Below are 13,553 nucleotides of genomic sequence, written 5' to 3' on the forward strand. Positions count from 1 at the left end.
GTGCCAATGTTTAAAAAGTATTATGGGGGAAACACAATGGCTTTCTATAAAAAAAGCTTCCAGGTTTATTGTGAGGCGAATCATTTGACTTGTCATTCAATTAATGTTTGATATATTTCAGGAGAAGTAGTGAAGCTTACAGAACATCAGCACCTGCTACTTAAAACTTTGTTCAAAACAAATATAGCAATGAGAAGGGAACTACAGAAAGATGAGTGTGAAAAGGTTTCTAGGAAACATGACGCTCTTTAGAACCTCACCTGGAAAAAAATTAAGATCACTGTCCATAATTGGATAATGGCTGAGAAACGGAAAACAAAAAGATATTAACATTCAGAATGTAAGGCTAATTTACTGAAAAGGATCGTCATTATGTGACTGAATTACTGTAAAGGATAAGCACTATTAGACTAATTGTTAATCATTATGTGATTGAATTGTTGTAAAGAATGAGAACTGTAAGGCTAATTATCCCCCGCCATAGGCGGAGGGATATTGTTTTGGCGTTGTCCGTCCGTCTGTCCGTCCGGCACTGTTGTGTCCGGAGCCATACTTTGGAAGTGCTTTGGCGGATTTCATTGAAACTTGGTATGAGTGTATATATGGATAAGAGGATAATGCACGCTAAATGGCATTGTACACCATCTGTTAATAACGGAGTTATGGCCCTTTGTATCTTGAAAAAATGCTTTTTAATATAAGCTTAGAGATTTATTTCCATTAACACGTGGGCCAGAGCCACGAAACTTGCCATGGCTGTTCTAAATCATCTGGGGGTGCTTCAAATTCAACACCCATAATCCTAGGGGTTAAGGTCAAGGTCACACATTGAGGTCAAAGGTCACAAATTTGATGAATTCTTCATTATTTAGTTATTCCTTTACTATGCATCAAGGTATTCACATCAAGGGTCAAGGTTACACAAATGCTTCATGTAAGGTTGTACGCTAAACCCCTAAACTGACCAGCATTTTTTCCACAATTATGTTTACATCTTTGTACTTAAAATTACAGGTTAGAGATTTTGTGCTCCATCAAGGGAGAGCATATAGTCGCTGACTTGTCTGTCCTTCCTTCTCTCATAATTATATTCCGCCAAAGGCGGAGGGATATCAAATTGGTGTTGTCCGTCCGTCCATCTGTCAGTATGTTCATCCGTCTGATTTTCACCCATCCTTGAACAAAATGTATGTGGCGGGGGATATCAATTCAACGAATTTGCTTGTTGATCATCATTTTAAAAATTGATCATCTGTAAAGGATAAACATTGTAAGGCTAATTGATCATCATTATGTGATCGTCATTGATTATATGTACAGTGATTGAATTACTGCAGAGTGTGAGCAATATTAAGCTAATTGATCATCAATGAGTACTGTGAGGCTACTTTTAATCCTCATTATGTGACTTTATTACTGCAGAGGACAGGCACTTTTATGCTAATTGATCGTCATTGATTATATGTACAGTGATTGAATTACTGCAGAGTATGACCACTATTGGGCTAATTGGCCATCATTATATAATTGTCGTGTGATTGGATTGCTGTAGAGAATGAGCACTGTTAAGGTGATTGACCATCAATATATGACAAAAATACTATAGAGAAACAACACTGTCTGGATAATTAATCATCATTTAATGAAAGAAATACTATAAATACTTATAAAACAGTTCAGTATGAGCTTATTTCATGTAGTAGTAATTCCTTTTTAGGTGTTCTTTTGTTATTTCAAACAAGGTTTAACAATGTTCTAGTTATTATTTGAGTAACTTGTTTTTATTGTTTAAGCAATTCTGAAATAGTTTATTATATTTTTTTATGTCCCCCACTATGGTAGTGGGGGACATATTGTTTTTGCCCTGTCTGTTGGTCCGTTGGTCTGTTGGTCTGTTGGTCTGTCTGTTTGCGCCAACTCTAACATTTTGCAATAACTTTTGCTATATTGAAGATAGCAACTTCATATTTGGCATGCATGTGTATCTTATGAAGCTGCACATTTTGAGTGGTGAAAGGTCAAGGTCAAGGTCATCCTTCAAGGTCAGAGGTCAAATATATGTGGCCAAAATCGCTCATTTTATGAATACTTTTGCAATATTGAAGATAGCAACTTGATATTTGGCATGCATGTGTATCTCATGGAGCTGCACATTTTGAGTGGTGAAAGGTCAAGGTCATCCTTCAAGGTCAGAGGTCAGATATATGTGGCCCAAAACGCTTATTTTATAAATACTTTTGCAATATTGAAGATTGCAACTTGATATTTGGCATGCATGTGCATCTCATAGAGCTGCACATTTTGAGTGGTGAAAGGTCAAGGTCAAGGTCATCCTTCAAGGTCAGAGGTCAAATATATGTGGCCCAAATCGCTTATTTTATGAATACTTTTGCAATATTGAAGATAGCAACTTGATATTTGGCATGCATGTGTATCTCATGGAGCTGCACATTTTGAGTGGTGAAAGGTCAAGGTCATCCTTCACAAGGTCAAGGTCATCCTACAAGGTCAAACATCATATAGGGGGACATTGTGTTTCATCTCCTAAAATGTTCCCATTAGGGTGTTTATACCCCTTTGGCAAACATTTGAGCTTGAAAATGTTCGAATTTAAATAACTGCTTTATTACCGATAGGAATTGATCTCTCGTAAGGGATTTATTGAATGACTGCACTGATATAAATCATAACCATCATCAAATAATGTTGGATATAACACTGAGAAACTTGTGGCTGCATGTTTACTTGAAAGAATGCTGTGGTGTCTTTAGGTCTTTTATGTAGTACCACATGTTGTTTGATGGATTCAATGCCAGAGTTCAAAACAGATTTTCTACTATTGCATATCCGTATAGATCTAATCGAAAGCATAGACCTCGGTACGTTTGTACAAAACGTGTACCTCACCATGTTGGCAGTACCGGTATGTGTGTGTGTGTGTGTGTGTGTTTGTGTGTGTGTGTGTGTGTGTGTGTGTGTATGTGTGTGTGTGTGTGTGTGTGTGTTGTGTGTGTGTGTGTGTGTGTGTGTGTGTGTGTGTGTGTGTGTGTGTGTGTGTGTGTGTGTGTGTGTGTGTGTGTGTGTGTGTGTGTGTGTGTGTGTGTGTGTGTGTGTGTGTGTGTGTGTGTGTGTGTGTGGTGTGTGTGTGTGTGTGTGTGTGTGTGTGTGAGTTTGTAAAACCTACCAACCGGGGAAAATCGTATGAATACACACCAACAAACCGGGGAACACCTACCAACCGGGGAATTCCCCGGTTGGTTTTAGGCGCAAATCTCTAATCTACGTGTATAAAATACCAAACTGTCAATTTAAATTAGAAATCCAACGCCTTCCCCGATTAGCGGGTTTGTGGCATGCACAAAATATACACAAATCTTCACCAAATTACAATCGAGTGTGTATCCAGGCTTATAACAGTTCCCCGGTTGCGCTGTTTAAAAATCATACACTCGGTATTTATATCATTTAGTGAAAGTAAGTTGAAAAAATGGAGTTTCGAGCGAACAAACGCATTAAACTAAGGAAAGTTTTTTAATTATGTTTTCAACTTTCAATTACTATTAAAAAGCGTTTTTATGTAAACGTATAAGTAATACTGGAAGACGAATTTTAAAGATCGATTTATATAAATATCATTTGATTACAAAGCTTGTTTTACGGTACATATTTCACGAATATATTTTATAAATTTACGTTAAACAAAGTAGAGCTCTAGGCAGTTTTTCGTTAGTTAGTTATATATATATATATATATATATATATATATATATATTGGAGCTATCCTACTCACCCCGGCGTCGGCGTTAGCGTGAGCGTTGGAATGTTAAAGTTTGCGTACCACCTCAAATATTGTCTATGTCCCTTGACATATTGCTTTTATATTTAGCATACTTCTATACCAACATGACCCCAATCTATAAACAAGAGCAGACTACTGTAAACAGCATTTTGTAAGAATTATGGCCCCTTTTTCCACTTAAAATATGCATATTATTGATAAATCTTTGTTAAAGTTTACGTACCACCGCAAATACTTTCTATGTCCCTTGACATATTGCTTTTGTATTCTGCATACTTCTTTACCAACATAACCCCAATCAATAAACAAGAGCAGACAAGTGTAACAAGCATTTTGTAAGAATTATGGCCCCTTTTCCACTTAGAATATGCATATTATTGATAAATCTTTATTAAAGTTTGCGTACCACCTCAAATATTTTCTTTGCCCCTTGACATAAGGTTTCATATTTTGCATACTTCTTAACCAACATGACACCAATCTATAAACAAGAGCAGACAACTGTAAAAAGCATTTTGTAAGAAGTATGGCCCCTTTTTTCACTTAGAATATGCATATTATTAGTTATTCTATGTTAAAGTTTGCGTACCACCTTAAATATTTTCTTTGTCCCTTGACATATTGCTTTCATATTTTGCATACTTCTTTACCAACATGACCCCAATCTATAAACAAGAGCAGACTACTGTAAACAACATTTTGTAAGAATTATGGCCCCTTTTTCCACTTAGAATATGCATATTATTAATAATTCTTTGTTAAAGTTTGCGTACCACCACAAATATTTTAATTGTTCCTTGACATGCTGCTTTCATATTTTGCATCCTTCTTGACCAACATGACCCCAATCTATAAACAAGAGCTGACAGCTCTTGTTGTTTTTCTCATCGACATTTCCATTTTAACATTTAGTAGCCAAAAGGGTCCAAGTCCCCTTGATCTCGCAAGAACGTACTGCCAGAATAACGTTGATCCACCAGGTTTTGAAGTAAAAACCGTCAATGATGTCATAGGTACAAATATTTTTGTATATGGTTATGTTTAAAGTCGTTTAGAAATTATAAAAGAACATCGTAGCCCCTTTCCATTAAAAAGAAGAAAACAAACATGGACTATTGGGTTACTTAATACTGGGCAGAAGTGTGGAAGTAGCATAAAGATTTATTGATTATTTATGAATAAAACACTATTGGCGCCTATATCTAGCCTTCAATTATATGACCAAAATGATTATTAATATAAAATGTCTACAAATATAAATATTTCAGGCGAAGAAGACTCTGCCATACCCTTTTAAAAAAGGAGACTTTCTTCTCGAATACAAAGGGGATCTGATAACACGAGTAAAACATGCACGGCAATTAGAAAAGGAGTATGAAAAGGAGAGTCAAGGCAGCTTCATTTACTTTTTTAAATACAGAGACAAATCTTGCTGGTAACTACAAATTATCTTTACTTTGAAAATCAAACGTTTACATCACGTCATTAGAAGAAGAATTATCTTTAGTTTTTTCACCATAATAATTAAATATGGCATGCGCGTTATTTTAGTTTAAAGCACCAGAAGTGTTTATTTAAATGTCTTATTCAGCATTGACGCTACCAACGATATATTTCATGAGGGTCGAATGATAAATGATGCCGAAAATGGAGACGCAAAACAAAATTGTGTAATGAAAATAGTTGAAGTCAACCAAGCTCCCCATCTATGCACTTTCGCCGACAGAGACATTGCAATTGGCGAGGAACTCCGATATGATTATGGAGTACACAACACTTCCACGGAGAAAGGTACATTCTATTGTAAAGATGGCATTTGTGATGGATTTATCACTGATATTTATCACATTTTAAATAAGCTTTAAATGTCTTTTGAATTATTATTTTTATAAATATAGCCAATCAGTTTTATGATAACATTCATGTTCATTCATGAGTTATTCATTTTAAATACAGATATTCAAATATCTTTTTGCCGTGAATTAAAATGTTTAATCATTAAACGTCGTCAAGCTCTACTTTAATGCGGTCTGTCTGATAATGTGTATTTGTTATTTGAATTGTCAGAAATGCACGGAGCAAAAAATGGGTATGTTTCACAGTGATTTGTTATTAATACACATGCATTAATACAAATGCGTTGTACTTAATGGTTTCATAACTAACGAACTTTCTAACACTGACTAGATTATGTGGAATACCAATTTTTATTGTTGTTTTGAATAGGCAACACAATGACTACTAGATCTACGGACAGCCAGGAACCAGGACAAACAACATCCATACACACGGAAGAAGTCAATGAGACGGTTTGTAATATTTCGCAAGGCCGAAGCTACAAAGGCGTATTTTCTGGTTGGTTTTGTCTTCAGTGAAATGGGCGTAATTTTGCCTTACTAAGGTGTATTTTCTGGTTAAATACCTTTTAGCCGTGAATGAAAATGGTTTATCATTAAACGTCGTCAAGCTCTACTTGAAATGCGTTCTGTCTGATAATGTGTATTTGTTTTTTGCATTTTCAGAAATGTACGGAACAAAAAAGGGTATGTTTCACAGTGAATTTGTTATTACTACACATGCCTAAATACATATTATGAACATCATGAAATCATTGTAATTGTTGTACAAGGAATTAATGCCAATGTGTTGTACTAAATGGTTTCATGAATAACGAACTTTTTAACTCTGACTAAATTATGTGTTATACCATTTTTTATTGTTGTTTTGAATAGGCAACACAATGACTACTAGATCTACGGACAGCCAGGAACCAGGACAAACAACATCCGTACACACGGAAGAAGTCGATGAGACGGTTTGTAATATTTCACTATGTCGAAGCTACTAAGGCGTATTTTCTGGTTTGGTTTAGTCTTAAGTGAAATGGGCGTAATTTTGCCTTAAATTATATTGTGCAAATATTTATTCCGGGTGATGCTAATTGGTATTTGGGCTTAACATAACACGTACGGCGATGATCATTATATTAACATGTTATAGCACACGTTATGCGAATTTTAAAAGAATCAAATATTGTTTACCAGTTGTAGTGACTATGAACTACTTGTCTTTCAAAATCTTCATATACACAAAGAATTTAGAACTTACACCTGTCAATGAAACTGGTGAGCATGTGTATTAACCACTGTAGTCTATAAACATCGAATTCATAATAATAACACAAACGTTAATTATCGCTTATCCAAGAAGTGTAATATCATTAATTTTAATTTTCAGTATAACACTTATACGCTGCCAATTACTGTGTATGAAACTCTGAGACATTAGGAAATTTAACTTGCGTGTTACATATGGACATTGGTTGATATTTTATCTTAACGACAAAAAAAAACAATAGCGTCTACTCGATATTTTGCTATACGATACATTCTGACATGGGTAAGAAAAGATAGTTCATGTTATACCCACCACCGCACAATACATACAGGATTTACCGTGAACCACAGTCCGTTAACCAGTTTTTTTTTCTTCCAACACATTTGTCCAGAGAAATACAATATCGTTCATTTAACCGTGCATACATTTTGTCTTATTAGTATCTGTAAAAAATATTCATTGTATACTTTTTCGAACTTTGATAACATGTTTGGAACAACCTGGTATATGTTATGACATGCTACGTCGGTGTATTCAGCCAATCTTTAAAAAAGTAATTGTTTGATTCATTAGGCAAAATAATGTTTCCAAATTTGTCGTGTGACATCGATGTCATTATCAGGTGCCGTAAGTACCTGGACGCTTTTGTCGTAATTTTGCTATGAAAAATTGTACTGAAGTATATATATATTCAATATGAATATCTGACACATGGCAGTTAGCGACGTCATATGGTGATTTATTATCCATGTACATAAAAGGGTACTTCAAATACCAGGAGAACAAAACAAGCAGCCAAAAAGCAATGGAGTGAAAACGAAAAAGGAGCTGTTCACAGACACTTTGATCGTTTTTTGATAATGGTTAAATTACCAGGGAAAAAAGAAATACTTGCATGTATTGAAAGTGAGAATGACCTTCACAACAGAAGTTGGAAAAATGTCTAAGACTTTTGCAGAAATTTAATTAAAACAAAAAAGCGACGGGGACTTTTAACTTAAAAAAATATAACACATATAATGCACGTTTAGGAGAATACGTTAAAGGATGAAGTTGCCACATTTTTTTGTATTTTCTTGTTCTATATACTCTTTTCGAAAACGATATATGTGTGCTTATTGTATTTGAATGTTTTATTAATACGGTTCAGTCAAAAACGATATTTGTTCATAATCATATCGCCGAACAAATTAGGAATGGTATATAGTTCGGCCAAAGAGTGTTTCTTTGTACTTTCTATTACGAGTTTCTACGAGTTACTCACTATACAAGTTTTTTTTACCCTAAACTTGGTGAATATGAATGAATATAGCAAACATGATAACAAATCAATCTAGAAGGCTAAACGTTCAGAGAAGGCACAAAAAAATTCAGTCGGATAAATGGAAACAAACATTTTGTTCAAGCATAACAAACAAACACTTTTAGATGTAATAAGATAAATGTAAATAACATAAAAAACTACTGCTAAACTACTGCTACAATATGAAGAATACAAATGAATGTTTTGTCAATTTTACAAAATTTGTTTTGAATGACATGTGTCTGACTGGCAGTTGAGTACTTAAGAGTTATTTTAAAGTAAACATTAACCAAAATGTAAATTATTGCGTAAATATCGCACTAGAATTGATTAAATAGTTGTTAAATATTACAATAATTTCCTACACAGATTTTTGTGCATTTGTGTTGCGTGTAGATATTCTCATTAGCTATCAATTCACATATTTGCTTTGTGTATATAATTGGTATGTTTATATGTTTTTCATATCAAAATTGCTTGATCTACAAAAATTCGCGAGGAGTTATGCATTGTTTCCCATGTTTTTAATTGAAGTTTATAATTCAACGACGATGAACATTACTAAGATGCCAGATTTAGTTATGTTTTTGTCTCATTTATGGTTAAAGATCAATTAACATACCCATTTCCCAGACTAAGATATTGTTAAAACAATGTATCGCGTTTGCGACTGACCTCTTTTATGCATTCTAACACAAGCTATTTACTTGTTTTTTCGAATACTCTTCATATACAAACACTTGAACAAGCTGTACATATTTGAAACATATATTTATATGTGATATGTAAATGCATGCACAAAGCTAATAATTAATCATGTTTATAGACTTTGCGATATGATGCTATAATGTCGGTTGTTTAAGTGATTAATCATTATGTTAACCATGTTATCTGCCATCTGGAATGTAGTTAAGTGTTTTGACATGTATGCGAAATTGATCTTGTTCGGTTTGGTGCTGAATATTCAGAATTGAGTCCCAGTAAGTATATATGCTATAATGTAAGTGATTTAAAATAATATTTAACTACGTGTATGATAAGTGTTTGCTTTGGTTCATATTTAATTATTAGTGTTTTTATATAATGATAATGCTGTCAAAGTCAGCGGTAATTATACGTGTATAACAACATTAATGATAACTTTTATATTGTTTTCAACAAATAATATATGGATGACACATCGGCATAACTTTTCAGTGCTTAAAATACACTCTTTCTATTATATTTTATGCAACAATTAGGTACATAAGTTGGTTTACATAAAGGTAGTTTGAACAAAATACGTGAATTCAAATCTTAAAAAAGGTGTTTGGTTTGCAAGGGAAAACAAAGCGATTGCCAGTGACTATTTTCCTTAAAATATTATCTGTTATTTCGACAGGTAGAATTAAATGTAAGTTCATTATTAACGTTAACCCGTTTTTGGCATTCTCTACTCAAACAAGTGCATACATACTGTATTTTTTAATACAGCACATGTGTAATGGTATCACAGTTGTAGAATTGGAATATATATATTATAACAATAAATACTGATCATTATTCAGATTGACCTACCGCCGTAGACTAAGTCACTGGCGTATCAAAATGCATTGTTATCAAGTCGTTTTGCTAGTTTACTAAACTATTTAGTTTCTCAGGCCTCGCCACATTCGTTGTGAAACGTTCATGATTGTTTAAAGTTACAGATTTTATTATTTTTGAAAATGCAATGAATGTTTTTAAGACAATTTAAGTGAAGTGGAAGTTGCCATGCGTGTGAATGAATTTTCTGATGTTTACCTGTTTCAGGGGATTAAATGCATGAGTTATTTTATAATGTCAGAGTAAGGACAAAGTAAATTTACACTACTCAATCTACATGCATATGGGCAGTTCTACTTTTAGGATAAAAAACTTCATAGTACGTGAAAATCGTGAATGCTTTTTTCTGATGAAAAAAGGAATTAAACAAATAAGCCGCCTCACACTCTCCTTCATTCGGTTTGACAAATAGCGTGGCCTGAAAAAAAATAACATTATTTTTTAGTTTTAAGAACGAAATGTATTCATTTGTTGATTGATTGCGCCATGATTGTTATGGTATAATGCAGCATTTGCATGCTTGTAGTCGGCTTAAAGCTGATGAAGTCATAAATGTATTGTTTGATTTGCGTTATGTCTCTTATGCTTATTTTGATGTGAATAATATTTGAGTCAATCAAAAAAGGCTTTTTTGCATAACTTATATAAGGTCATATGATAAACATATTTAATTCAAATATTGTTTCATACATATTCTTTTCAATTTTTGTACTAACTTAAATATTATCCATGAACGTGCACGCCATTGTCCTATTAACAACGGTACCATGATTACGAACAATTACCCCTGTTGGTAAACGCAAATTTCCCGTTGGACATTATTGAAGTTCCACGGTGATAGCGCGCTTAAGTTGCCCTCTTGGTTAACACAATTCCCCTGTTGGCACACATTAATGTTCCAAGGTTGGTACGCACATAGTATACCCTGTTGGTATACACCGTTCCCCAGTTGGAACACATTGAAGTGCCACAGTTGGAACGCACTAAGTTCCCCTGTTGGTATACACCATTCCCCTGTTGGTACACATTGAAGTTCCACAGTTGGTACGCACTTAGTACCCCTGTTGGTATACACCGTTCCCCAGTTGGCACACATCGCAGTTCCTCATTTGGTACGCACATAATTCCCCGGTGTGCATGTAAAATTTTCTTTGATTTATTACCCTATTTATCATAATTTTTATATCAAAATCGTATTTTAGGTTCGAAACTTGTCTGTTCTTTATCACTTTCAGCTTTCTAGAATATGTGGAAATGGTGGTCCCCGGTTGGTAGGTTAAGAACACATTTCCCCGGTTGGAAGGTTTTACAAGTATGTGTGTGTGTGTGTGTGTGTGTGTGTGTGTGTGTGTGTGTGTGTGTGTGTGTGTGTGTGTGTGTGTGTGTGTGTGTGTGTGTGTGTGTGTGTGTGTGTGTGTGTGTGTGTGTGTGTGTGTGTGTGTGTGTGTGTGTGTGTGTGTGTGTGTGTGTGTGTGTGTGCGTATGTGTGTGTGCGTATGTGTGTGTGTGTGCATATATATTATTATTATTATATAGTAGTCACCCTGTTGGTGTTTCGGTCTTTTCTGTGTATCGGTCTGTTTAACAATTCCGTTTGCTAACTAATACGGGCCGTTCATACATATGGAAATTTAGACATAAAATTACATAAGAATACCACATAGGGATGCGTCTCAAAAAAAATTGCCACGCGACATATATTTTCGCAATGCTATTTATGACCTTGAACAAATCAAAAACACTTTGACATATGCTAAATCACATGTAATTACATACCTCAGGAAAAATTATATCAATGACATCATAATTGTGTTGCGAATCGCACTAAATATTTTCGCGTTATTTGTTTTTTTCGCAACCGTTTCAGAATTAAGTCATTACTCAATTATCTCCCCTGAATACATATCTTCAGTGGGTTTAAGCCGAAGACTGGTTCACTACATATAGTTCCAGTCTTTACCAAACACAATATACGTAAACATAACCCGTCTTGAATATATTGCCGAATCTCAGATTTCTGTCGAATTTATTTGCTTTGATATTTTCGATATCTTATTGTTATTATTATCCTGACAAATCACAAACGCTTGTTAAAAAATTATTTGTTTTAAACATATTAGTTTGCATCTCTATTCTTCCAGTATTCTCGCGGTATTTCAATATGACACCCTACTGTTTATTTGTCAATATTCGTGACGCATTTTCCATTTGCTCTCAGAAAGAAGTTTTTCGTGTGATCATGAGCAATATTATGGTAAGTTGTCGTTGTTATCCATCAGAAACACATTTATTCACAAAATTTAAAGATATTCCGATCTAACTTTTTAGTCTTTTAGCTTTAATTTGTAACGTACTTACACCACTTCTGCTCGCACTTTATTGATATCCCGAAAGGTTACATATCACTATAATAAGTTTAGGCCTAAAATCACAAAAAATTCGATACCGTTGGATTTTCGTACCACAATCTTACGTAATAAATCTTCCAGATTCGAAATCAACAAAAAAACAAAACATTTATAAATTGTCTGCATTATTGATCAAATTTTAAGATATTTGTTGGTTTTCCGTTTTTAGAAGCTGTTCTGCCAAGGCAAGAGCTGGGCATCACACAAGCCATTCTATCCAGCAAAACTGACAGTTTTGGTTTACAGAAATCAACAAAAAAGGGATTCCTGAACTATCAAAATTTTCAAGCTATACACACAGTTATTATCTGTGGTGATCTTTATTGGTTCTGTTGGTTTACTTGGATGGAACATGTGTGAACTTTTATAGAACTTTTAAAAGCCTATATCTGTCTATCTATAAACAAAAATCAGCTATGATATAATAAGATCAGATGTGCAAACAATGTCAAAGGGTTGTTAAATTAACAATTTGAAGCCAATTATGCTGAAAAAATATGAAAGTTCCCATGCAAATTTAGTCTGTATATCGACAAGTGTCTGCCAATAAATGTCAAACCAGTAATACAAAACTTACCACAAGTATGTAAAAGCACTAAGTACCTGTTGTGATCATTTTAAGTAAGATAGTGTAATTCTAAACAGTAGCAAATAGCTTGTTTAGTAAATGCATACTGCAATTAATATGAATTCCTTTCTATTGTGAAATTAATAAATTGGTTGTTACTTGTTAATCCATAATAAAAGTTTTATGGCTAGTACACAACCAGCATTGTTAATTTTGTAAAAGGTAATAAAATAACACCACTTTGTAATTTCATATACGTAAATATTCTTGTACTGTATGTTGATGACAGTGTTTTAGAATTACTTATTTTGTAACTATTTATGTGCAAATAAATTATGTGAAGTGTTTTGTATCTCCACACAATACCACATACCTTTTTGTCCCCTACCGGTTTCACCGGAGGGGACGTATGTTTTGCGCTCTGTGCGTCCGTCTGTCTGTCTGTCTGTCTATCTGTGAGTCTGTCGGTCACACTTTTCTGGATCCTGCGATAACTTTAAATGTTCTTAATATTTTTTCATGAAACTTGAAACGTGGATAGATGGCAAAATGGACATTATGCACGTTGTTTTATTGTGTTCCTACGTCAAAAATTATGGTTGCTATGGCAACAAATAGACTAGAAATACTGCTTAAAATGGTGGTTTTCTGGATCCTGCGATAACTTTAAAAGTTCTAAATATGTTTTCATGAAACTTGCAACATGGATAGATGGCAATATGGACATTATGCACGTTATTTCATTTTATTCCTACGTCAAAAATTGTGGTTGCT

General features: G+C 34.1%; 1 protein-coding gene across 1 annotated transcript; it reads left to right on the plus strand.

The window, feature by feature from the left end:
• The first annotated feature begins 5,078 nt into the window (after positions 1–5,078).
• On the plus strand, positions 5,079–6,676 carry LOC127859435 (N-lysine methyltransferase KMT5A-A-like). The gene is made up of 5 exons (XM_052396796.1): positions 5,079–5,234; positions 5,391–5,590; positions 6,026–6,108; positions 6,322–6,342; positions 6,532–6,676. Exons 2-5 carry the CDS (start codon positions 5,428–5,430, stop codon positions 6,541–6,543), a joined length of 279 nt encoding a protein of 92 aa, XP_052252756.1. The 5' UTR covers positions 5,079–5,234; positions 5,391–5,427; the 3' UTR covers positions 6,544–6,676.
• Positions 6,677–13,553: the final 6,877 nt, after the last annotated feature.

This window comes from Dreissena polymorpha, chromosome 15 (assembly GCF_020536995.1).
Source record: "Dreissena polymorpha isolate Duluth1 chromosome 15, UMN_Dpol_1.0, whole genome shotgun sequence".
Lineage (NCBI taxonomy): Eukaryota > Metazoa > Mollusca > Bivalvia > Myida > Dreissenidae > Dreissena > Dreissena polymorpha.